Here is a 27,192-nt window from a genome sequence, read left to right on the forward strand (position 1 = left end):
TGCAGCAATGCTGAGTATTGAATGGATATTTATTTATTTAATACTATGATCTTTATTTTGATTCTTGCATTTCCTCTGATGACATTGTGTCTGAAGTCTACAAGATAGCACAACACCGTCATATTGTTGCCCAGATATCTTGATGGTATGATTTTGTCGCGCCTCTGACAATTTCCACTTCTAGGGACGGGTATTCTGACTTAACAAATTTGACACAGGCAACTGAACTTGAATACAGCAGAGTAGGATTTATTCTGTTAAAACATTGTTTTGGATGTCTCCTCTTTGCAGTAACAAGTGAGGCATGACTCACCCCGGGCTCTTCCACTCTCTCACACTTCCTCTGTGGCATGACGAAATGAGGCAACTCACAGATTGCTGGTCTTAAGACTCGCTTCCACAGAGGAGCACACTCAGACGACACTAGTGCCCAGTAAAAGGTCACACTATACAGCTCGGACAGCATCACAATGTGGCTTACTGCCTACACTCGAAACACAGTGCACAAATCTCAGAAAACGTGACGATGCTTTCAGAGTTACCCAAATCTATTTCCGTTTTGAATGGACTAATTCCGTACAAACTGTATTAGCCATCTGTGCCGTCATACTAGTGTAGTTGGGTTTCTGAATGGTCATGGAGCTCCTTGTTGCTGATATCTCTTGGACTTGTTAAGACAAAGAGGGATCTTTAACAAAATCTGACTATAACGTACAAAAATAATAAAAAATACAAATTAATTAACTTTCCACAATTTTAAATAAATAACTTGGGTATTTTCGTGCCCAGAGACAACCCAAAAAACATGCTGTCACTGGTCATGTGTTAAAAACGAATAGCATCAATACGTAGATAAGAAAAGTATTGAATTACTGAGTATATTTTATGGAAAGCAGCTTATGAGAGGGGCTTGATGTAACAAGAGAAATCACTTAACTGGCAGACTCTTAATGATGGGGTGCTAAGTTGGGGAGCTGCTAATTTCCTAACGATTGCATGAAGTGCATCATTACTTGACTGGAAAAGAATTTCCCACAATATCTTCAGCACCTGAAAACAAGCAGTACAAAGAAATAATAACAGTCTAGACATTCATGGTAATGTCAGTTAAGTTTAAGAGGGACAGAATTTGCTGCTACACAACTGCAGACTACAAAATCAGAACACAGTGTCCCAGTTAAGGCTGATGCTTAAACCAAAAGATGTTATCAGGACATTAATCCCTAACTGAAATGTCAATAAAGGCTAACATGAAAGTACATTCTTTGATTAAGCATTTTTTAAACAAGTCAATTTTTACATACTTGACCATGATCCCACATGAGTCTTATACCGCTCACTCACTTTTTACTTACTCCAAAATATGAATAAAAACATAATGGATGTCATACCTTACTCTCCATATCAGCAGGCAATGCTACAGTACCTACCCACCAATGACTCATGGTGCTAAAGTCATGTCAGAGAATAAGGGTTCAGAAACACGGATATGGGCTTGGTGGACCACCGGGGGCAGCGCGTTTTTCAAAGTCCGTCGAAGACCAGAACGGGAAGGAGCTGGAAGAAAGGGCTACGTGGAAAAAAACCTTAGTAGGTTAACAACTGGTCCCTTAGAGTGTGTAGAATTTCTTCAACCCTTAAACCGCCGCCCCCAGTATCTGCTGACCTCCTTGTTCAGCATTTGGATGAAGGAGTCTGTGTGCATTTCAGTGTTCCTTGTCTTGCTGGTCCCCAGTTGGGTTTATATACTTTATGTGTGCATGTGTGTGTGTGTGTGTCCAATTATTTCTACTGGATTGGATTCACTGACCCATTACTTCAATGACATCGTCGTCCGAGCTGCTGCCCCCGTTCTCGGCCCCCATGCCAGGGTGTGGGGGTCCTGCCTGGCCAGGGCGGCTCCCAGGAGAGTGGAGGTGGGCGAGGGGTAGTGGGACAGGAAGCCGGGGGTGGCGGAGGATGAGGAGGAGCTGGCGGTGGGCATGAGCGAGCTGGAGCTGGGGAAGAGCGACTGGCTGTACGGCAGAGAGAAGCTGCCGGACAGCATGCTAGCCATGCTGGGGTTGAGCAGGAAGGGAGGCAAGGAGGTGGACGGCAGGGCGGAGGAGGAAGAGGAGGAGGAGGACGAGGTGGAGGCCAAGGCCGAGGAACTGGGCAGAGGTCCGTTTCCTGTGGCGCCCAGGCCCACGGCGTCAGGCCCTGAGGACGCCGAGGGCAGAGGGGGGAACATGGAGTGCAGGTCGCCCAGTGCGTCTCCGAACTGGGACCTGCTCTCCGCGCCGCCCCCCAGCAGCGGGTGAGACATGTGACCTAGCGTCCCCAGAAGCTGGGGGTTGAGCCCCATGGAGGGGAAGGTCACAGAGCTGGCTCCACCACCGCCACTCATGGGGAAGCTGGGAAACTCGGACGCCCCCAGGGAGCGCTTGCCCCCGTGCTGTCTTTGGAACCACTTCCTCTTGTTGCCGCGCAAGTCTCCTTCGTCCGGCCGGCTGTAGGCATCTGCTGTCTGCCCATGCTGCTGCTGCTGCTGCTGCTGTCCCTGTTGCTGCCGGACATCACCAGACGTCTCCCCCCTGTCTGCGGGGGACAGTTCACCTCCCATGGCGACAGTCTCCTCGTAGCGATGGAGTTCGCGCAGAATCTCGGGGCTGTCTGGGGGAGACGGGGAGGGCTGCTTTCCGCCATTACTCACAGAACGCAGCGAGGCACCCTGGGAAGCTGGAGGACACGCGTCACATCAGTCAATTCTATACAGCAAAATTACTTTTAAGAATCAGGTTAGGAACATTAAAGGAACACGGCACCGTTTTATGAAATTGGGTTATTCACCGTCTCCCCTAGAGTTAGATAAGTGAGCAAAAGCATTTTTGTCTCCGTGCATGCGTTGTCTTAGTCCGTCAGCGCCTCTGCTAGCTTAGCATAGCATAGTGAATGGAATCTCTCATCGCCGAATAGCATCTTGTGAGTAAAAGTGAACCAAGTGAACAACAACAACAAAAAATCCCTAACTTCTTAACTTACTTCTTGTGGCCTGCGTATTCACAACGAGTACAAATGGCAATGCAGATTAAGACAAGGCAATTTCCTAGGCAGATGTTGACTTGGGACTACATTGGGGCGAAGCACAGCTACTTGGGCGCAGTGATGGTCTGTGCTGTGGCGAGTGAGACAAGGTACTCATGTGTTGCGTGATATCGGATATTATGCATAAAACGGTGGCATGTTCCTTTAAACGTAAAGGACTGACCCAGGATCATACTCCCAAGAGGATCTTCCCTCCCACTCTTAGCCTGCCTGTGACGGCCTGTGGCATTCCATAGTATACTGACATTGCTGTGAAGACATTCCATTTATATTCACGTGAACTCATTTAGCAGACGCTTTGATCCTAAGCGATTTAAAGGGAAATTCCAGACATTTTTCACATAGATCTCCCGTTTCGAGGTCATCGAGTACTGCCGGTACGTAAAAAAAAATGAAAACAATCGGTTTTACCTAGCTCAAGTTGCTGCAGCCAACAGCTAAAGCAACCAGGCAGCTACAGCGCTACTGTAAAAGTTCATGAGCCCCCATGTTTATGCTCCCAGAGTGACTGGTGACCTCAAGAAACGGAGATCTATGTGAAAAACTCCCCTTAAAAAAGAAAAAGAAAAATAGCATTGAGGCTACAGGTCAGAGGAGACATTAGGTAGGAATTAATACTGCCTCAATCAATATTGAGGATGAGAGTGCATACATTATAAGTATTAGTCGTTCCTGCCTTAAGGAAGTGACATATTCCCTGCACATTTACGTCATTGGCGCGTGGTCACATATGTTGGGAGGAATTCTCGTCACTACACATGTTAAATATTAGACATGCAACATGGGTCATCATGAGGCGTCCGGCCCTGTACCTCTGGACGTGCTGGAGACGTCCTCTGAAGTCCTGCTCTTCCCCGAGGAGCGGATGGCGAAGATGCGACCATCACTGGTCCTGATGTAGGTACCTAAGGGCAGAGGACCCACTCAGTTTGCAGCTGAGAGCAGTTTTACAAGCCCGCTGTCCAGCACACAGGTGGTATGAAGGAATGAGTTACTATGCTCCAGTCAAGACAACGGCAGCCTAAAACCTCTTAGGTATCGCGATGACATTTTCAGACCCATTGTCTGACTGTGTGCTGGTGCAGTGGGCCCTGGGTTCCTCCTGGTGCACAACAATGGCCGGCCACATGTGGCGAGAGTGTGCAGACCGTAGACTGTATATGTACATATATATGTATATATATATATATATATATGGTGCAGTGGGCCCTGGGTTCCTCCTGGTGCACAACAATGGCCGGCCACATGTGGCGAGAGTGTGCAGGCCATAGACTGTATATGTACATATATATGTATATATGTATATATATATGGTGCCACATGTGGCGAGAGTGTGCAGGCCGTAGACTGTATATGTACATATATATGTATATATGTATATATATATGGTGCAGGCAGGTCCTGGAGGATGAGGGAATTGATACCATTGACTGTCCCCCCCATACTCCCCTGTCTTGAATCCAATAGAACACCTCTGGGACATTGTTTTGGTCCATCCAACACCGCCCGGTTGTACCACAGACTGTCAAGGAGCTCATTGATCGCCATGTCCACATCTGGGAGAAGATCACTCACTACATTGTACTAGTACTATTTTGAGAGCATGTGGGGACCAAACAAACTACTGAGTAGTATTTTGAGTTGCTGCAATGAAATTTAGGCAAAACATTTCGGTTGATCATTTTCATTTCCAAAAAACGATGTGGCATCCTTTCGTTCCGAACACATTACCCAGTCCATATCAGTATAAATATCCAGCATGATGTTTTTTCCCATTGAGATCTGATGTGTTTTCAAAGTGCTCCTTTAATTTTGAGCAGTGTACATATTGTATTATTAAAAAAATCACACACACACACAAGTAACAATACCAAAATTATAGTTCTACTGAAAAAATGTATATCATATGCTAATTTCTATTAAAAAAATAAAGATATAGCGTTTTGGAACCAAACTCTTCATATATTCTATATATCATCTATAATGCCATGTCTACTTAAGTCTAGTCAATGAGTAAGGGATAATGTATAGAACGCCGGTCATTATCAGGAAATAGGTCCCGACAGGGCGAACCGGTCTTGTTCTGCCCTGAAGGGACCTATTTCCCGATAATGACCGGCGTTCTATACATTATTGCGCTTTTTACACAGCTACTTGCCAAAACGACACAATAAACTCCCCATGATATGACTCTTTAGCCTACATAGCCTAGGCTATAGCCTATTTGTTACCGTTTCATCGTGGCTTTTGCTGAGAAACAAATAGTTTGCAACAACACACGCTGAACTTGAATCAAACATTCTTTAGAACACAGCTGATCAACCGTCTGCTTTCACTTTTGAATGAAGTTCCAACCCTTGCGTAGTGATATGAAAGACGTGAATTCAGAAGCACAAAGCCTATTTTCCTTGACAGCGGTCTGTTATACTTAGCAACGGTCTGTTATACTTAGCAACGGTCTGTTATTGAGAATTAGCAGACCGCCGAACGTTAAGAAGGCCTATTCAAGTGAATGGAGCATTCTTCAGCATTATGAAGAGCCGTGTAATAAAGGGTAATAACTCAGTGCTTCCCAGTCTGCATGTGAGTTCTGGTAAAGTAGTGGATGGAGCTGTATGAAGTGAGGTGCCTTTGTACCTTTGGAGCCTTTGATGATGTGAATGCTCTCTCCAGCACCAATTCTGGCCTGCACGTCAGTAGTGCTGTTAGCCCCCGGGATCACAATGTCTATGGATGCAGGCAGAGGTCACATAGTATTACCAATCTGGAAAAACCTACAAGCTTTTACTAACAAATCACCATGTCTACGTGTTGTTAATGTCCATTTCAAATTACACAATAAACAGAGATTAAGATGACACTCAAAGCGTGTTCAAATTACACAGGATAAACAGAGATTCAGATGGCACTCAAAGCGTGTTCAAAAATGATCACGTATTGTAAGTCTGTTGTATGCTTCAGATACACAGAAGGATGTGTAGCGCTCACCATGACTAATTTGGTTGCCTAGTGACGGTTGTTCTTACCGGTGGTCGTGATGATTCGCTGTACGTACACGCCGGCCTTCTGCAGGTAGTTGACAGGGAAGTTGACCCCTGAGCTGGAGCCGGGAATTCCGAGCGAGACCTGCCGAGGCATCATGGGTATCGGTGTGGACTGAACTGGCCGCACACTCGCCACTGGCTTCTCATCCGAGTGAATCGTGGGGCGCCTGAAGAAACGAGGAGGTCAAAGGTCATGATTATGATAAATTTACATTTAATAATTTAGCTGACACTTTTATCCAAATTCTTACAAATAAGGAAAAACAAATCAAGCTACAGCAATAGGTTTCCTTAGCGTAGCAAAACATAATATCTTTAATACATTAGAAACAACCACAGGATGATGGTGCAGAGGAAAGTAAAGCCAAGGGGTGTCACCATGAGATAGTGGAAGAGAGAGAGGCTGTTGAAGGGGAAGTATAGGGTCACACGACAGTTTGTGGAGACTGCAGTTGCGTATACAGTATGTGTTGGATGTTTTTCATGCTTGCAGGAACACTTTACACAAATGCATACACTGTATGTGCATGTGTTTATAGCTTGGAGGATATTTATGAAACTGTGTGTTTTTTTTCCTGATAAAGTGGATGTGTACTTGTGTGTGTGTGTGTGTGTGTGTGTGTGTGTGAGAGAGAGTGAGTGGTATAGTTCTGTGCACCAGTTGTGTTCAGTGTGTGTGTGTGTGTGTGTGTGTGTGTGTGTGTGTGTGTGTATATATATATATATATATATATATATATATATATATATATATATATATATATATATATATATATGTTTGAGAGAGTGTGCACCAGTTGTGTTGACTGAAGGCTGGGATGTTGCTGAGGGTCTGGCCGCTGGTGGGGTAGTAGTGTGCGTAGGAGGGCCGCGAGTAGGCCACGGACGCACGCTTCTCGTCCTCGTAACTCTTCTTGGCCGCGCGCTTCTCCGCCTTGGTCAGCTTCATGTCCTTCCGGTCCATCAGCAGGGACTCATGCTGGAAGGGGGGCTAGGGGACGACAGGAACACGGGGTCAGAGGTCAGAGGCAAAGATGGATGCCAGTGGATTTGGACTCCTTTCTGACAGGCAGGCTACACCAGCCACCTAACCGAAGCGTTCCGTTCACGGAGCGTATGCTGCAACAATTAGCTTCCACTGTAATCAACTGAACTGGCTACACCAGACGTTAGAGTTAGAGTACATTTGAAAATATTTAACGCTCCGCATTCAGTTGCGCACCTGGCGGATCCCACCTGAGAGTCTGTATGAGTGCTTTAAGTAGTTGTGCCTGTGCCTTTGCGTATGTGTGTGTACCTTGGTGATGTACTGTGGGAAGCGCAGACAAGTGTCTCTGATGACCATCTCCATGTCTTCTTCCTGCTGAAGAATGCTCTGGGTGGAGTCAGGCTCCTCCTCCACAAAATGGAGCAGAGACTCCACCTCGCGCCGGGTGAAGTTGAGCACGGGGTTCAGGTCGTCCACTACACGGTCTGTGGCACGCACAGGCACACACCGATAAATTCAGGCACACACACACACACACACACACACAAAATAACAGACATAGTCCAGTGATGAGAATTTTTGATATGCCAGACATGAACTCACACATGGAAAGAAACACACACCACCACAGCACACCACATCACAGATGCTACACGCTGCTCGTTGCTCACCAGACATGCCCTGTTTGGAGACCTGTCGGTCATATATCTTCTTTTCCAGGGTGAAGTCGCACACCAGACGGTAGATATGGCAAGGCTTGTGTTGCCCGTAGCGATACACTCGGCACACAGCCTGTGCGTCGTGGCAGGGGTTCCAGGAAGCGTCGAAGACCACCACGCGGTTCGCCCCAATTAGGTTCACTCCCAGACAGCCCGCTCTACACGTCACACACACACACACACACACCATATGGGGCCCATGTTACAGTACACTGCGTTGACCATGGTTTACTAACATTGCAATAAAATGCTGATGTGTTCACTTATAAGTGTGTGTGTGTGTGTGTGTGTGTGTGTGTGTGTGTGTGTGTGTGTGTGTGTGTGTGTGTGTGTGTGTGCTGTGCACTGCACACTACCTAGTGGAGAGGAGGAAAACCCAAGCCATGTCGTTTGTTGGGTCATTGAACTGGTTGATGAGTCTCTCCCTCTCTGAAGTGGAGGTGCTTCCATCCAATCCTAACAGAAAAAGAGAGCATGCTTACCACATTTACATTACACACACACACACACACTTCCATCCAGTCCTAACAGAAAATAAGAGAGAGCATGCTTACACACACACACACACACACACACATCCAGTCCTAACAGAAAATAAGAACCCAGCTCCTTACCCAGCCATTACACTACCACCACCCCATTACTAGATGGTAGATGATGTAGATGTTGTTTGCTCTTGCTTTGGTTCTTTCTTTGGGCAACTGGATTACTAGCGTTGCTTTAGCCCTATTCAGAGGGGATTAGTTTTACGTGGAGACGTGGGGTAAAGTAATCTTACCACAGGACCTCTGTAGTTATAAATGACCAATTCGAACGGGATTGAGACATTTCTGTATTCTACCAGAAGTGGGAGGGGTAACTCTACTTTTACACTGCAGTCATCTACGTTGCTTCCTGATATCGCATTCATACATGCATCATGGCCTGAGTAATGTTTACTCATTAGTTCAATGTCAAGTTAAAGTCTATTTGTCATATGCTCAATATCAAGGACAACTCTAGGCTACAATAAAATGCTTGTGGTGAGATTTGGGTATTCTATAGGCTACAGCTAAAAATATATCACAAATTCACCTTGTCGATTACATTGGTAGCCTACACTTTACCTTACTAGGCAAAGTAATCACCCTGCCTTGCATTATTTATTACCAAGTGTTTCTTCAAGCTCCTCCATGCTAAAAAAAATAACGCGTAGAACTATGTTTAAACAGGATATGGTGGAACATCTACATACATTTTTACAGAGGGTTGTATACGCACAGGATTAATATTAACCGAGGTATTATTTCCGGACCGTTTTAACAGAAGGTAAAAGTCGCCGTAATTTCTACTGACATGGCGCATTCGGACGGGACTAAAACCCCTGATGATAATTACTTTACCCCACGTCCCCACATAAAACTAATCCCATCCGAATAGGGCTTTAGAACCTTCATCAACGGGTAGCAAAGCCTACTTTTGCGCATTAAGGCTGTTTTGTTCGTGATATTGTGTTTGCTCATTTGGTTTGTTGTTGTTGTTGTTGTATGTCATAATGGTAATGTTAAGGCTCTGCTGTTGATTGGTGTCACTGCATTTAGCAAACATGCGTTTTAGCATTTTGGATCTTGCGTTAATGCACGGATCTTTTGTTCCGTATGTCTGTTTTTCAAAAATGAGGTACTGTTGGAATCCTTGGATCTTCCACTGCCTGTTGCTTTTGGTGAACTGCCCTTGAGCAAGCACACTTTTGCACTGTAGCCAAATCCCCCTGATCTCATCACCTCTCCTGTGTATATTTGAAATTAATACAACCATAACCTCAGGACAGAATAAATATAACTCTTCTGTAGGGAGCAACATTATCACATCTTACCAAATACTCTAAAACGTATCGCATTGCAACCAACAGAGAATCATAATTAGTGTCATTTGCCTTGCAGTCCGGTCTGGGAAAACTTACGGTAATAGTTGACATTGCGGATCCAGTTCTGAGTGGAACTGTCAGGCCTAATTCTGGACGCTGGCATCAGTCTCTTAGACAGGAAGTCCTCAATGACAGTGAGTGTAGACAAGCTCTGACTGGTGCCCACATGCAAACACAATACCAAACATTAAATATGGCCGCTGTACACAATATTAATCATCACAGTACATTTACAAGAAAGTTACACAAGCCCTAAACCTAGACATATAAATTTTACTTTGTGATGTAATATTTTGCTGTAGCCAACAGCACATTTGGCACCTCCAGATGAGTTTGGATTGGATCAAAAAGTCTACTGCACTCACTCCTTGTTCATGCCTACTGTTTGTGTGTGAGTGCTATATGACAGTCAAAAGTATCTCGTCTAGTCAAGTCACACAGTAGCAAACCCATAAACTACACAGAAACCATGGTCTCACCTGAAGACCAGAATCTTGTCTCCTCTGCTTACACACTCGTCAATCAAATGGAAGAGCAGCACCATCTTTGCAGAGTTTTCTAGAATACCTGGCTGGTAATGCGTCATGATGTCCTTTGCCTACAAGGTACGAAAGACAAAAGATTAGTGACCTGTGATGTTTTCTCATGAGGTCTTCATGTAGTTGTAAGTCAGTATACCTTTGTAAAGTCTTTCATATACATTACCCATGTCAATAGCATAACAAAACATTGTCATGTATGAAACACTGCATTTGAATGTTGCATTTTCTGCACTTATTGGCATTGTTTGAGCTTAATGCACAGCAAATGGCAATAATAATATTCCTGAACACTCTGGAACTGGTTGAGCAATTGGAATGTTCTGACAACTGTGAATGCTAACCTGACCCCCAGTCAGCTTTAACACCTTCTCAACCGGTCCAAGTGAGGGGGGGGGCCTTACCCATTCATAGGTGACGACCTGATTCGCCCTCTCCTGTATAGGGTTCACACCCAGTACGGGCAAGTTCCCTTTGCCTTGGGCAGAGTCACCGGACTTGCCCTTTATGCCAGGGGCAGCACAGCGGGCGTTACCAGGGGAAGTGAGGTCATCCAAGTCCAGGTCCTGCTCATTAGCAAGGCTCTCCTTCTGTAGAGCTTCATACAAAACATCTGGATGGTTCCATATCTACGGATAGAGAACAGCAGTACGACCAGGTTGGTAAAACTGCAGCAAAGGAGCTCAGGGGCACTTTGGGAAATCATAAAAAATGCATGACTGCTGCAAAAGGAAACTGAGTTTGAAAATGTGGAACATTCTGGTGGGACACTTTGAAAGTAATGTCCAACTACTCAAGTTCATACAGCGAACTTCATATTGCCTAACTGGCATTCCGTGGACCAAAACAAAGGACCAGAAGTTTCGGCAAAATGCCTAACTGCGTTTTTACAATTTTAACTATTGTATTGTTTTATTTGTAAGTCGCTTTGGATAAAAGCGTCTGCTAAATCATGTAACCATAACTGGCATTCGGTGGACCAAAAGAAAAAAACAGAATTTCCCATATGCCTAACAAGCATTCCGTGGACAAAAAAAAAAAGAACCAGAAGTTTCCGTAACATTCCTAAGTCCGGGCTCACCTTGCAGCAGACGCAAAAGGCCTTTAGGGGGTTGAGGCCCAGCCAGCCGCTGTTGCCCGCGTCCCTGAAGCGCCTCATGAACTCCGTGTAGAGCGCCCTCTGCAGGGGGCCCAGGCGCACCAGGATCACATGCTCCTCTTTATCTGGCAGCTGGGTCCTCAGCACATCATGGCCTCGCCTGGACCGCAAACACACACAAAGACATAGGTCAAAGGTCAGCATAACGGATATTTGGTATGGGCAAATAAAATCGGTTGTCAAACTGGGGTACGTGGACTGATTTCAGGGGTACGCGAAAAAAGATCTAAGTCATATACCTTTTCAAATGTTTTCTCTATCCCACGTTGGTAACTTAACTTCCGCATTTGCACTGCACATTAAAAACGTATTTTCTCCACATTAACAAAATATTCGAGAGTGGAGACAGAGAGGGTAAAAGTAGAGCTTTTATGATGATCTTTGCAGCCTGCTGCAGCGCTGATTACAGCTCTGCGTCATAATAACGACATGACGACAGATATATATTATTTATCGTGTGCAAATGGAAAGAAAATCCTGTCAGAAATCATCCCAGTTGCGTCTATTTGACAAAAAAATTATTTCAATCAATGGATAAATGGCTGAAACGGGTTCAGGCCATACCCAGAACGACAACTTCAAAGGAGTCACCTGCTGTCGGGACAAGCTTTTCAGGTCAAGACACTATCATAGATATCCTAACTCTTGACGAGAGGTCTGATGCTAGCCAAACCATTAACATGGACAGTGATGGAGATGGGGAGACAGAGACTCTCAGAGGATAAAAATAATTTTATTCAGCACATTTGTAGGCCTATCATATGTTGACTATTGATGAGATTTATATCATATGTTTATGATCCTTATGATCCTATTCACTATTCTCGACAAAATTGATAAAAATAAATATTAATAAAACAATTAAAAAAAAAACTTGTTAACATTTGGTGGTGTCTCAGGGAGTACATGCCTGTTAAAAGTTTGGGAACCACTGAACTAGTTGATTTTGAATGACAAGAAAGGGGAATATGCTGAGATACTTGACTTGATGCTGGGGAACAAAGCAGGAGAAAAAAATATTTGTATCATTGGTAGCTGAGTGAGAGTTGGAGTTTGAATGCAGATTTGAATGTGCCTGTGGGCATTAGTGTTCCGGATTTGTATATGGACATGATTATTCATGTGTAATCTTTCTAGTATTGCAATTCATGTCAAAGGCAGCTGAGGGGAATTTGTTACACGGGTACTGTTTCAGTTCTGATGCCCTGTGAGGATGGAGCTCTAAGCAGCCATCCATGTTTATTCAAAACCAAAAATAGAACTGGTGAGTGGTGCTTTTGTCAACTCCAAAACCAAAATGTGTCTTATCCCTGTCATTAAAATGGCGAAGTGGAAGGTTTTAGGTTTTATTAAATTTGCACAAATGTAGAATACATTAGACGAGTAAGATTAAAAGTAAGCAATGCGTTGCACTGTAGAGAGAGGCAGAAAGCCCAACGGGCCTATTTGGAGCTTCCACCAATAATAACGAAATGTCATACCATTATACAAAATATAATATTAACATATTTAAAGGAACCATATGTAAGATTGTGGCCAAAACTGGTACTGCAATCACTTTCAAATTACTGTAGAGAGGTGTATCCCCTCCCCCTCCCCCCTGACTCGAGGTTGCCAACCCGGATGCCGAAACACTACTGACTTTGTGATTAGTAGATAGGTGGAGGGTGGCGCAACAGGCCAAAACACAGAATGACATGACAAAACACAACATCAACATCAGTTGAGGGCTGCAACTTCACTTTTTAAATGACAATATCCTGGCCGGACTACATACGGTTCCTTTAAAATAGTATGACTAGATAGATGCGAGTGATGGCAAACCATCAGTTCCAGAAATGACAATAATCACAAAAGCCAAGCCAGGCCAAGCACCCACCTTTGCACAAAGCCCTCCAACAGGCTGTGGAGCACATGGCTGCGGTAGCGCATGAGCCGGACGTCCTGTGGCGTGCTGTCCATGCACTGCCCGTTCAGAATAGGCCGCTCAAACATGTTGCTGAACTCCTGCCGCGTGCCCAGGAAGTCGGGCCGGACAAAGTCCACCATGCACCAGTACTCGGTCAGGTTGTTCTGCAGCGGGTAGCCTGTCAGAACCACGCGCCGCCGTGAACGGATGTTCTTCAGCGCCTGCGATGTGCTGGCGTGGCAGTTCTTGATGCGGTGGCCCTCATCGCAGATCACCACGTCAGGCCCCGGCCGGGACAGGGCCTTCTCAATGCCTGCAGCGCCAGACGTAAGAGTTAAGATAACATAAACCCTGTCTAAAGACTAAGTAACTGCAAGAGTAGTACAGTACGTTCCATGATTATAGTGGAATAAACAAAGACATACAATCAAAATATTTACATTAGAGTACCTTGGGATCTTATTCTTAGTCTTAGTACTCATACTAGTCAGATATTCATGATCAATATTATAAACGAAAAATTGACTAGCTAAAAGAAACCATTCAATGTTAATGTAATTCAGCGATTACAAGCCAAATAACTACTGGTGACGCAAAACGTTGTGCAACAAAAACGTTGTGCAAAAATTTACAATAATTTGAACTGTCAAGGCAACAAGCGATGAGAGGAAAACAAATCGCCGTATATATTTGAACAGCGCTTTGAACTGGTCCCTCAGTAAGTGCTTACTTTTGAGCAGCTCCTGCTGCCGGTCCTCTTCGTCCAGGTCAATGATGACGGGCCCAGTGGGCTTCTTGGACTTCCTCTTGCGTCCCGTCACAAAGCTCTTCTTGAGGGACAGCAGGCGGTACATCTCGTAGCCCATGAGCAACACACCTCCGTCACGACTCCATTCCTCCACCACCTTTGCCCGAGCAGCGGTGGTTCTTAGAGAACAAGAGCGAATACAATTAGTCATCAAAAATATAAAAAATAGTTTTTGTTCATTTAAATTGAACATGCTTTACATGCATTTGGTGATCAAGTAAGTAAAAGAAATCAACAGAGGAATATTGCAACTAACTCTGCGGTTGAAAGCGTTACACTTTGTTTTCAGGTAAATTAATTCTACTCCAAGTAGCTAGACTTGGTTGGTTTGTTATGTTTATGCATCCTGTTTTTTGTAAATAAATTCAAATATGTAAGGGATAATGGACGACACGGCATTCTGTTCACAGGAAGTAATGCACGTTCGAGGTGGTACGGACCCGACGCGCCACCTCCTACATGCATTGTTTTCTGTGAACTGAACGCCATGGAGTCCATTGCTGTGTTCATTTGCTGTTATAATCTAAACATTTGAATCACTAAAACGGTCTTGTTTGTAGAACAAACTTTTCGCCACTTATCAACTCATTTCTAAACTTGCAGGACAAATTGCCATTACTAGTTCTAAATGGATGGTTGCTATATGATATACTCAAATTTACATTAAATTACCCCTGAAAACTTTTTTCCTGAATGTATAGTAAGAGGCCATTCATTTTACCTTAAAATGCCAGATGTGAGGGAGAAACCCCTTAATCTTACATTTAATGTGTCAAGTCAGGGGTTCTCTTTATTTGTTGTGATTAAGGAGGTAATTAAGGACAACAGGAATGTATTCACACGGTGTGTGTGCTTGATGATGCATACTTGTGCTCGTCATTGAGGATGTGTACTCGGAAGGGGCGCGGGGCGATGTAGCTTTCGTCGTTGTCAGGGGTCAGGCTCTCTGGAGTCGGAAGCCAGAGGTTAAACTCTGCCATCCAGTTCTGTAGTGTGTTCACCTGCAGTGAAGAGGTGGAGGAGGAAGAGAGAGAGCGCACAAGGGAGAAAAGGATTAAGAAAGAGAGATGTAAAGAAAGAATAGACAGACATGCAGAGTGATCAGGAGGAGAGAGGATGCCAGTGAGAGGAAGGAGAAGAGAAAATGTCAGACAGAAATTAAGAAATGAAGTAAACAAGACAGACTGCTGAGGTGGCCCAGTCAAATTTTGTTATTAGGGGAACTGACTAGCGTTTGAATTCCTGCCATGCTATGCCATTACATTCCAAATGACTCACCACAATTACTACATTAAAACGGCTATTAAAACACACTGCAACACATTCACCCACACACACACGGGTGTGCTGACTCACAGGCACGATGGCGAGCACAGTGTGGGCTCCGGTGTGGCGCAGCAGGATGTCGATGAAGGAGATGACCTGCAGGGTCTTGCCCAGGCCCATGCTATGCCAGGATGCAGCCGAAGCCACTGCTGCCCTTGTAGCGCTCCAGAGACTCCACCAGGTTATCATACAGAAACCGGATCCCACCAATCTGGGAGTGGAGAGGTGAGGTGAGGTGAGGAGAGGAGAGGAGAGCAGGATATAAGGAGAGAGAGAGAGAGAGAATGATTAAAGGGAGTAAATAATTAAAAGAGAAAGAAAAAAAAGTCAGCAAGATGAAAAAGGATAGCACCAAACAAAAACCCACAGTGTTTGTTTGACAGAAAACACTGAAGGCAAAACACTGAGTTCCACAGCTGCCTTACTCTGTGTGTGTGTGTGTGTGTGTGTGTGTGTGTGTGTGTGTGTGTTGTGGGATACCTGGTGGGGTTTGACAGCGCGCGCCAGCTGAGGTGCCAGGTAAAGGTCCGCCTCCTCGGGCGGGTGGTTCATGTTGACCAGCACGCGGCCCTGGGGGTCGGGCTGGTTGTGTGCGTCGTTCACGTGGGCACCGCTGCTCTCGTCCGCGCCTGGGGTCCCCGAGCGGTCATCCTTGTCCTCGTCATCCGAGTCACTGCTGATCTGCAGGGCATCATCGTCGCCTGAGCTCAACTCAATCACGTCTGCGGAGACACCACATATATCCCAGAGGGTTCGGAGGGAAAAGGAGAAATAGATTGTGACGTTCCTGTGCCTTTTAAGCCATGAGGTATCCGTTAGTGGAGGAACCTCAAGTGCTGTCAAAAAATAGCTTTCACCAAATGTTTCCAAAAGGTTCTTGTTTCGTAACTGACCAGACATCCACAGCTGCATTCTCGCACTGCCACACAGATTCCTTGCAACAGCATTTTTACAAGCTTGCAAAATTGTAACACGTACAATGAGGATATATACATGCCATGACTTTAATAGAACTTATCAGACACTTAGCCTTTTTCATTTCACAAATGAACTGTGCATGACTATATATATATGAACATCTGTGACTCTGGGCTCCTTGCCTGTTAAGAGTATGACTTTGAAAGGAGGCATACTTTAAGGTGAATTAACGTGTATGCGTCATAAAGATGCCCTCATCTCACCATCTCTAGGCTTGGGGAGGAGGATGGGGAGAGGCGGAGGCAGAGATGGTGCCGGAGGTGGCACTTCGCCCTCATCTCCACTGCTGTCCAGACAGATGACCTCCCCTCGGGCGGCAGACGCTGGTCTTGGGGCTTCACTGTTCTGAGACACACTGTCATCTGGAGGGGGCAGAAGGACAGGAAAAACGAGGTTACCCAAGAGGCTCATGGGAGAGTAACGAAACCAAGGATGTGATGGTGGAGTCTGCGCTAAGGTGACGTGTCTGTGTTTGTGCCTGTTCCAAAGCATGACACAGTTCGCCTTTATCTAAACCATCTCTATCTAAACCATAACACCTCCTCTTTTCAGGCGGGTCAAAAAACAACAAGGCTGGCCTGGTGCAATTCTAACCTGTTTCACATGTAGAGTGGATTTAAAGATGTTATCAAATATAGATTTTTTCTTGTCCTGAATATGAATACACATTCAAAATGTTTTCATTTGTGTCTTCAGATGTGGACATAGACTTCACATCTATTTAGTGTATGACAAAAACATAATAAGAGAGGAGTATAGCACTTAATATTAACAAAGGAAACTCTACCACTTCGGTGAGCATATGGACTAATGCCAATTACACACAGGTCTGGCTTTCTACATCACTCTGGCCTAACAGCCACATGCACAAGACTTTAAGCCTCACCATAAAGCAAACAATGTCAACTTTAAATCTCAATGCAATGCTTGCCTAACCCTGTGCTTTATCCTAATCAATCCAGTGAAAGTCAGTAAGTTAGAGAACAGGCTTATGCTTGCTACATTTGTGGTGAAAGTCAGTTGGTGGTTCTTAGACCGTTGTTTCAAAAGAGGACCTGAGAATGAATGAGTCATGAACGCCATAAACAAGACACTGCGCCGCTTTGGGGAGGGTAGAGTGGGAGAGCGTGGGTCTGTGACTATGCGTTTAGGTGGAGGGTCTGTAACTATGTGTTTAGGTGGAGGGTCTGTGACTATGTGTTTAGGTGGAGGGTCTGTAACTACATGTATGTGTTTAGGTGCTGGTGAGGGTGGAAGGGAGGTTGACTGTATGACTGTATGACTCCGTTTAGGTGGAGGAGAGGCTCACTATGTGACTGTGTGTTGAGGTGGAGGCTACATGGCCGTGTGTGTTGAGGTGAGGCTCACTGGGGGGCTCGGAGGGCGCTGCCGCCATGGGGAAGTCCTTCCTCTGCTGCTCCAGGCGCCGCCGCCTCTCTAGCTCCTCCTGCTGAGCGGCCTGCGTCACAGCCTCCAGCTGGTGCTCCTTCAGCAGCTTCCTGGCAGCACAGACACAGGGAGGAAGGGTGTGAAGTATTCAAACTCACTATTGATTTCTGATACGCAGTGAAGAGGAGAAGCAATTAAATTAGTGGTGTACTGTGCTTCCACTGTTGTTATGATATGCCACTGTGTGCCATCAATGATGAACGCTAAGGAGAAACATAATGATGCCGGACCTGGGAAACACGAGAGGGATATACGTAAGGGATAACGGCCGCCGAGGTGTCCTGTTATATGGAATTAATGGACGAGGGCGAAAGCCAAAGAACTCCCCAACGCGCAGCGGATTACCAGATCTACTTCATAGGTGTCCCGTTATTCAGAAAAAATAGCCACCCCACCAGCCAATCATAAAAGAGTATTTCTTCTCTCCGGGTGATAATGGTGAATAACCCTGACGCTTATTTTTACAGTGGAATGTATAGCTAGCAATCATGAGAAGATATTCACTGAATGTGACACAAAGTGCTACGGGTTAGGAATCACATAGAATTGCTTACAGTATAAGAGAATGTAAAATTCATAAAACATTCAGTAATCTTGGCAAAAAAAAAGATTATTGTAATCAATGATTCCATGGCTTGAAGTTAGAAAGTACAGTAATTTGTCCATGACTAGGTCAAAATACCTTGTTCAACTTTTCCCCTCACTAACCACCAGGTAAACGCATCATGTTTTAAACGCGTGGTGTGTGTTACCTGATGTTGCGTCTCATGTGCACAGGCTTGGAAGCTCTCTTCTTGGTGCTACCGGGCACCGGGGTGCCTGAGCGGCTCTCTGGGCTGGAGGGGGCCTGGGAGCTCGAGGCCGAGGGCGGGCGGGACGCCTGGCGAGAGGAGGGCCGCGACGTGGACTGTGACGAGGGCTGGGACGCCGCCCTGGAAGATGGCCGAGACGGGGACTGACCGGGAGCGCTGGAGGGGGAGCCCCTGTAGGGTGAGGTAGGTGGAGGGGTGTCCAGGGCGTCCCTCTGCCCAGCGTGGTCATCTTCAACTTTGGCACTGCCAGGCCGCTCTACAGAAGAGATGAGCACACACAGACACAGTGGGCAAGTCAGGGAGAGAACTGGTGACTGCTTATTAAGAAAAGCATTACAACAGACTTATAACAGACTTTTAGACAACGACATTTGTCCAACGAAGTCTGTCTGTCTTGTCTTATTTATGTTCTGCATGTCACTCTCCACTTACCAGCTGAATCTTCCTCATCGTCCCCATCATTCTCATCTTCCTCATCATTATTCATATCCTCTTCCTCCTCCCCCTCTTCATCCTCATCCTCTTCTTCTTCCTCCATATCTTCCTCTTCGCTGTTGAGGCCAGGCTCCAGGTCGCTGCCTGAGATTGCCTCTTCAGACATGGCGTTCCGCGGAGCTCACAGAGCATTACCTGTGCATCGTCCCATGGTTAACCTGCACTGCAGAGAACAGGTCAGTCAGACAAAACTGGACCCACCACTGGACCAGCATACAAAAGTCAATGTAACCCGGTGAGGAGGATGTGTTCTTCATGAGTAGCAAAGTAACTCATCTTCTCCAAAGGGACAGTAGGAGAGGGTCTGGGTGGGTTTACTTATTTAACTACTCATAGAATCGGCATCTCTATCACCAGTGCTCCAAGAGTCCCTATGTGTCAATCCTGCTATCACTTTCACTACATTGCTAGGTATGATACTAAAAAGTAGCCGTGCAGGCAGAATAAGGGATCTCCTCTTACTCCTTCATCTCAGTTAGGATATGAGGACCAGACCAGATTTAACAAAGACAAAAAATTGTTATAGGGATTTTATATAGAGACCAAATGTATTGTTTTCATCCAACAGATTCATCTTTCTGAATTTCTCAGAGTTTTATAGTTTTCTGTTTTTGCTGACAGGGACAGGGTTTCTGCCTGACATCTAGGATAGTGGTCCAAACAACTAGGGCCCCTTGCTAAAGGTAGACTCATGCATATATTTAGTGCATCTAAAGTGCAGTCTACACCACTTCGTTCCTAAAGTTCTAACCAAATAGTGATTGCTGTTGTACACAGAAGGAATGGTGGATGGGAGTTTATAATAAAAGAATGTCCATCATTAAATATTTACTAATTCATGCACAACAACTCATGAAATATACATATGCCTCACCTCATGAAATATGAGGTATTTCACAAAACAGAGAAGCAGAGGGACAGTAGATGTAGAGAGAAAGTGGTTTATCAGAGTTAGTATACATGTCACCTGCGTCCTATTCTTGGCATTCAAGTATTTTCTCGAGATCATGGATGCAGCTAAGTATCTAAAGTATATTACATTAAATTGGTAACCCAACTGAAGAAATATGAAACTGCCTGATTTTCCATCCATAATGCTTATTTAACAAACTAAACCGTTCGACTATTATGATTACATTTGTCATCTGTCTGATGCATTATTGACTAGAATATTTACAGTGATATAAAAGAGTAGGGACAATTGGGAAATATAAGCTAATGATCGTGAACACGTTTACAGTAATGTAAAGCTGTTTCATAACTGGCTTTATGGAACGTTAATCACCAGTTAGCGCAAATGAATTAGACCTCAGGTGATAGGCTAACTTAACGTTACTGCTTGGACGAGGCAAAGAAATACATTATCTTTTCGGTAAACAAAAAAATCAGTAACCTTTTTCATTTATTTTAATTGGATGCAATATATAATGGGCCAGTGGTGTCACGTTAACATAACAGCTGAACGTAAAATTAATGTTAACGTTGCATCCGGAATTAAAAGACTCAGTCTTTTACATAACACACGTTAGCTTAACGTTACATTGTGCATATCGCTAATGTCATCACTCACTAGCGTCGTGTTAGCAGACGAAAAGCAGGACTATCCGTAGGAAATAAACACTATGTAATAATAAAGGGAAACGTTCTGCCAAAAATCATCAGCCAGTCGACGTAAGCTGTTTGCAAGCTGCGTACGATGTATCGATGCAGCTCTAGAGTCCTGCTAACTGACTGGCTATGTAGCATAGCTACCTTGTTAACTAGCTGCCGTCTATTGTCCATAGTTGGGAGAATGATGGCTCCCCGAAAACCAGTTATATTAGCCTAGGTAGCTATATTATATTTGCTGTAGCGTTACCTGGTTAAACTTAGAACATGATATGCAAAACCCCTACCTTTTGCACTCCCTTTGAAGAGTAAGCTTATTATATCTTGATCATTAGTCAATTTTTAAATAAGCACTAATTTCCTTCAGTTTTTTTTTTTTCTTCTCGAGGGGCATCAGGGAGAAATGTCCCCTGCACACATGTCACACACAACTTTAGGGTTCCGGAGAACGAGGGAAACAGAATGGGAACAATTTAAGTGGAACACATGGCAGCCTACAAAGCAGCAGAAATGTCTCTGATAGCAGGACATGGAATATCTAATGCAGTGGCCTACAAGTTACATATGTTCATCCATCTATCATTCTGTTCTATTTTCAGACATACTGAGAAGCTTAAATATAGTATATTTCAAATCAACCTATTTCAATAACATCTCTCCTAGCATCCACTCAGAAACCGCCTCTAATGACAATATCATAAAAGGGAGTGTATAACTTTAATGTATGCTTTTCATTCCATTATCCATAATAAGGAAATACAAGAAGCAATGATCGATCAGAAGAATATTGATATTATTATTGCCATACCTGCTGCTGCAGTGTCCTTACACATTTCGAGGACATGGAAGTCATTGTAATAAATATGAATCTAGAATCAAAACACTTCCATGTACAAACAAGAGCTCACCCATAATTAGATATTGGTGCAATTCGGTGTGTGTGTTGTGTTGTGGCATGCTGAATACAGCAAGCTAACACAGCAACTACAGAACTACAGGTCGCATGTGAATGACGTAGTTTGTGTGCGCCCGCGATCCATTTCTTTTGTGTTTATTTGTAAGCGTTGACACATTTCTGAATGTACTTGGATATCCACATTTCATAAATCTCTTTTGATAACATGGATTGGCATACAACATAGCCAAGAGTCATACGACTCAATAATTGCTAAAATGAATAAAGGCTGGTTGGAACTCGAGAGTGACCCCGGTATGTAGCCTAACGTTAACGTTTAATGTTACCCTTAGCAAATGTTAACTTAGCTGTCTTGAAGCTAGGCTAACGTTATTGTGGTTTGCTGGCTTAACAAACTTTGCTCTTCCACCGTCTTTTCTGGCGATTTAGACTGTGCTGTTTAACGCATATGTGTGACTCGTCATCATACATCGTCATCAATTGTTATGCACTAACTTAGCCTATACATTTTGTTTTAATTTGCATTACTCATCTTGCTAGCCAGTTAGCTCATAGATACAGAAACCTATGAATTGCCGACCATACGCTGTTTATGACCTGAGTTTAGACTGTGGCTATGCTCACTTCCGTGACTTGGAAGAAAGAAACAGTTTTACAAACTTAGGTGTTTGTCAGTCAACTATCCGCAATATAGCTAACGTTATCTAGATGATGTAGTTTGAATTTGAGTGTTGATCAATGAACTAGCATGTATGTCAAACTTAAAAGTTTACGCTAAGTTTTCATGCCTCCATGTTTTCATATACAATAAGATGACGGGACGTTTATTGGACATCTGATTAAAAAGAGCAAGTTGCTTATCCGTGCTAACTGTAGGCAACACAGATTTGGTCGACTGTGCCATTACTGTAACTAAGTCCTACACTACATCTGTATTCAGCTGTGACATGGGCCTCTATCGTGCGTCATATTTTGTGTTTAATCACACAAATCTCGTTTACAATTTCAGGGTTGTTTACACTCCTGGTCGAAGACTTTGGTAAGTGGAAGTCACTGAATTCTAAGTAAATGTTTTATTGTGATATACATAGGCGACGCACATAACTGGGAAAGGCTGGACACTTAATATCCCATGTTTACATTTGTAGGGGTGAAGGGTGTTCAGGTGGAGGAGATATATGATCTACAGAGTAAATGTCAAAGGTAGGCTATTACAACAATGCTGTTATTGCTGCCTTACTGGTTCAAACAGTCTGATAACTCACTGAGACAACTAAGTGGGTGACCTCTGACATCTGACCTTGCCGTCATCTCTTTGCTGCAGTCCTGTATATGGCTTCATTTTCCTGTTTAAATGGATCGAGGAGCGACGATCGAGAAGGAAGGTTTCCACCTTGGTGGATGAAACATCAGTAATTGACGAGGAAATTGTCAATGATATGTTCTTTGCCCATCAGGTACAAGCCACATCTACTAATGCACATTTCTCTTGTAAATAGTAGTGTTGCCAATTTAAATCTAAAACTAATTAACACTAACACTCAGGCCAATGTTGTGGCTAAAGTTAAAGTGTTGAGGCAGAGAAAGCTTTAAATTCAAGTATCTTGGGGATGATAATGATGATGATGATGGGGATGAAGAGAGGTGATGAGATTTGGAAAAATTATGCAGTCCATAAAGTGATCACCTCTCAATTACTGCATTCAAAGCTTTGATTAGGTCTGTCTGTTCATGTGTTCAGCTGATCCCAAACTCGTGTGCCACCCATGCGCTACTGAGCGTGCTCCTCAACTGCAGTGGGGTGGAGCTGGGAACCACCCTCAGCCGAATGAAGGCATTCACCAAAGGCTTCAGCCCAGAGGTGAGGGCTCGGGTGGAGCTTCTCTTTGATCCATTCATCATGTCATAATAACCTGCGATGTCTAGACTGCAGTGAGAAAATAATTATGATTTGCTTCTTGCAGAGTAAAGGCTATGCCATCGGAAATGCCCCTGAACTGGCCAGAGCGCACAATAGCCATGCTAGGTAGTGCAGATGCATACATGTACTTATGTATTACAGTCTTTGTGTTGGATGACTATTGAGGACCGTGTGTCATTTGTGTTGCTTCCCTGTTTCCATGGAGACCGGAGCCAAGGCACCTTCCTGAGAAACAGAATGGCATCAGTGCTGTGCGGACAATGGAAGCCTTCCATTTCGTCAGCTATGTACCCATCAAGGACAGGCTGTTTGAACTGGATGGCCTCAAAGCCTATCCTATTGATCATGGTAAAAATGCTGTCCCTCTTATTAATAGACTATTTCTTAAAGTGGTATTATGTAAGAGATCAAATATAACATCTAATCAAGTTCTATCTCAAAGATAAGAAATACTTTATTCATCCTAATGAAAATGTGACTGTCACAAGAGAACAATCCTGTGCATGTAAACAAACACACACACATAAAATAAATAAATAAACTCTCCCTCACTTTCTTATGTAACTCACCTTTAGGTCCTTGGGGAGAGGAGGAGGAGTGGACTGATAAAGCCCGCCGAGTGATCATGGAGAGGATCGGACTGGCCACAGCAGGGTAAGGCTGAAGTCTCAAGCCTCAACCCTCAGCCCTCTCACACTCCTGAGGAACCTGTGAGCTAGGGTGGCACGTTAAATCATGTGATCTTTTGATTGTATAGCAGTTTGATCAACTGTTGTTGTTTTGAAAGTGCTTTACAAATAAACCTGACTTGACTTGACTCAGAAAGGTGTAGTTGAGACCACATAATAGTTTATTTGATAGGGACAGGTGCACTGTACATAGACATGAGAACAGCTATCTGATGCAAGTGTCATAGTATTTATAGGTAATGCTAATTTGCAACACATGGTTACATCACATGTGTCTGTCTGTTCTCCTCAGGGAGCCATACCACGATATCCGGTTCAACCTGATGGCCGTAGTGCCGGACCGGCGTATGAAGTATGAGTCCAAACTGGACCTTCTCAAGCGGAACAGGCAAATGGTTCTGGAAGGCCTGCAGCAGGTCAGAAAGGTTGTGGTCACTCAAATCCCTCTCTCTATTGTCTCTGTGTTTACAAGACTGGACGCTGTGAGTCTGTATTTTTATTGTGTTTAGCAGTAGTCCAATTTCTGAAATGCTGAAATGTTTGTGTAGCGTGAAGTGTATGATTATGTAAACTGAGAATACTGCAGCATCCTCCAGACAGATGCGTTTTGGTCAATTGATGTGTTAGTACTACAAGGTTAGCTGTATGGTCATGTTTTACTGTGTTTTATGTGTGTACATAGTGTATGTAAGTCTGATCATCTACGTCTGTATTTATATTTTTATTTAGTTGTTGTATGTTTATTTATACAACAATTGGGTTCTATGGAACTATTTATTATGACCGCCGCGCAGCGTTTTTTTTCTTTTCTTTTTCGCATGGCCAAATTTCCGTCAAGGATTCCCATTCCCGGGACACTGAAAGACCGGGGTACACGAAACTTGGTGGGCATGTAACTCTGCATGGATAGCATGGAACCATTGTTTTTCGTTTTGATCTGTAGCCCCCCCACTGGACTGGACCCCCGAAAGGAGGGTAGGGCAGACACAGTTTTCTGTGAATATCTCGAGAACCGTAGGGTTTAGGAGGACCATTTTTTTTTTGTATGTTGATCTCAAGGGGCCATGTCAACCCATTCCATAACCACTCATTTCATGTATAGCGCCACCTAGTTGAACACAAAAAAGTAAAAATGAGGTGTTGTAATCACAGGTATCTGTGACCTAACAAAGTCAAAACTGCACGAAATGTGGCAGTGGAAGTGTAGGATCATTATGACACCCTCTGAATGCACGCCAAGTTTCGTGGAATTCCGTTCATGGGGGCCACACAATAAATTAATTTATGTTACTATACACCAACTGGCCTGTAGGTGGCCGGAGACAGTTTTCTGTGAATATCTCGAGAACCGTAGGGCCTAGGACGACCACCTTTTTTTTTATATGTTGGTCTTAAGGGACCATGTCAACCCATCCCATTACCACTTTTTTCATGTATAGCGCCACCTAGTTAAAAATTAAAAAGCAAAACATTAGGTGTTTTCATCACAATATCTCTGGCTGACATGGTCAAAACTGTACGAAATTGAAAGTGTAGGATCATTATGCCACCCTCCGAATGTATGCCAAGTTTCGTGAACTTTCATTCATGGGGGGCCTTACAATAAAATAATTTATGTGCACATTTAGTGACCGTACACCAACAGAGTTTTCTGTGAATATCTTGTGAACTGTAGGGCCTAGGATGACCAATTTTTTCGTATGTTTGCCTCCAGGGGTCATGTTAACCCATTCCATATGCACACATGTGCATAAACAGATACACACGCACACACATACATTCACAGTAATCATATGTATGACACATACTCACACAGTAGACATGCAGAAAATTGCGTGCATGCATGCAAATGCACACACACAGGCACATACACAGGCACACACACACACACACACCCACACACATAAACATAAACATGTACATGCAGACATGCACACAATTCAAGAATTTCTCAGAATTATGAACAGGCAAGATGGGGGTGGGGTTGTATAAAATTAATTTTACATGTGAAATCTATGAACTAATCATGTTTTGGTACTTGTTGTCTAGCAGATACCAGTGAGAATTGAGTGTGCATAATGCAATTTAGTGAGCCAGTTAGAATCATATATGCCTTTCAGCGTGATTTATTTTTGTGGAAAAAATGTGCTGGACTGGGTGGCGGTCATATTTTGTACCGCTCTGCGGTACATCTAGTTTGTTTCTGATTGGCCGAGAGACATTGCATGAGTTGGAATATCCCTGGACATTTAAACTCAGACTTTGCACAGCTAATAATAAATCACTCTGCGATACAATGCGAAGATTCTAATACGCTTTGACACAATGTAGCAAAAGTTGTTAAACTAAAATTATATTAAAAGTTCTCATAATTTAAAAAAAGCGAGTAGCCTAGTTGGTTATTTCATGATTTGCACTGATTGTTTCTCTGTCCCACTCTTCCTCCAGTTGATGCGGGTGGGTCAGTCAGAGCTGGCCCAGGACCGTAAGCAGCAGCAGCAGGACTCCTCTCCAGAGGCCACTCTGCCTGTGGTGAAGAAGGAGCCAGGGACTACAGAGCAGACTCCCTCAACAGGTAGCGGAAATAATCCTGCACAAAGTCCTGTAAGGACTAAATAGTTCCTGAATGAGGAGTGTGTGAAGCTCACGCTGTCTTTTACTATCCAAAACTGACTATCGGTAATGCTCACTCCACTCTACAGTGGAAATTCAGCATACGAGTGGGCAAGTGTCTGAAAATGAGTAGTGGCATTAGATCAGGTTAGTTTCTTTTTCTTCCAAGTCAGGTATAGTCATAGATGGGCAGTGATAAAAGTATGTATAATTTCTTTTAATGTTTACC

At 44.0% G+C, this 27,192-nt stretch overlaps 2 protein-coding genes across 4 annotated transcripts in view; one reads left to right on the forward strand and one right to left on the reverse strand.

Annotated features, from left to right (window-relative positions):
* Positions 1 to 228: 228 nt before the first annotated feature.
* rad54l2 (RAD54 like 2) lies at positions 229 to 21,723 on the reverse strand. Its single transcript, XM_048254437.1, is given in 24 exon segments — positions 229 to 1,865; positions 1,868 to 2,718; positions 3,897 to 3,989; positions 5,722 to 5,811; positions 6,111 to 6,295; positions 6,923 to 7,119; positions 7,426 to 7,601; positions 7,788 to 7,993; positions 8,192 to 8,291; positions 9,778 to 9,896; positions 10,221 to 10,339; positions 10,685 to 10,909; positions 11,362 to 11,539; positions 13,319 to 13,661; positions 14,079 to 14,275; positions 15,024 to 15,157; positions 15,513 to 15,609; positions 15,611 to 15,693; positions 15,963 to 16,204; positions 16,664 to 16,822; positions 17,829 to 17,959; positions 18,662 to 18,977; positions 19,154 to 19,379; positions 21,633 to 21,723. Coding segments are annotated over 23 exon segments (4,473 nt in total). The 5' UTR covers positions 19,323 to 19,379; positions 21,633 to 21,723; the 3' UTR covers positions 229 to 1,802.
* A 96-nt stretch (positions 21,724 to 21,819) lies between these two features.
* bap1 (BRCA1 associated protein-1 (ubiquitin carboxy-terminal hydrolase)) overlaps positions 21,820 to 27,192 on the forward strand; it is a 29,856-nt gene continuing 24,483 nt past the window's right edge. For 2 of the 3 annotated variants that reach the window (XR_007194791.1, XM_048254445.1), the window contains exons 1-10: positions 21,821 to 22,034; positions 22,750 to 22,779; positions 22,889 to 22,943; positions 23,065 to 23,197; positions 23,482 to 23,601; positions 23,705 to 23,766; positions 23,867 to 24,009; positions 24,237 to 24,315; positions 24,643 to 24,775; positions 26,799 to 26,925. Coding sequence is in view for 2 of the 3 variants with exons in the window: in XM_048254445.1 (XP_048110402.1) it covers positions 21,998 to 22,034; positions 22,750 to 22,779; positions 22,889 to 22,943; positions 23,065 to 23,197; positions 23,482 to 23,601; positions 23,705 to 23,766; positions 23,867 to 24,009; positions 24,237 to 24,315; positions 24,643 to 24,775; positions 26,799 to 26,925 (919 nt within the window). In the remaining variant the exon portion in view is untranslated. Of the gene's footprint in view, positions 22,035 to 22,749; positions 22,780 to 22,888; positions 22,944 to 23,064; positions 23,198 to 23,481; positions 23,602 to 23,704; positions 23,767 to 23,866; positions 24,010 to 24,236; positions 24,316 to 24,642; positions 24,776 to 26,798; positions 26,926 to 27,192 lie in introns of all 3 variants that reach the window. The other variant, XM_048254446.1, reaches the window with a different exon arrangement.

The sequence above is a fragment of the Alosa alosa genome, chromosome 10 (genome assembly GCF_017589495.1).
Source record: "Alosa alosa isolate M-15738 ecotype Scorff River chromosome 10, AALO_Geno_1.1, whole genome shotgun sequence".
Lineage (NCBI taxonomy): Eukaryota > Metazoa > Chordata > Actinopteri > Clupeiformes > Clupeidae > Alosa > Alosa alosa.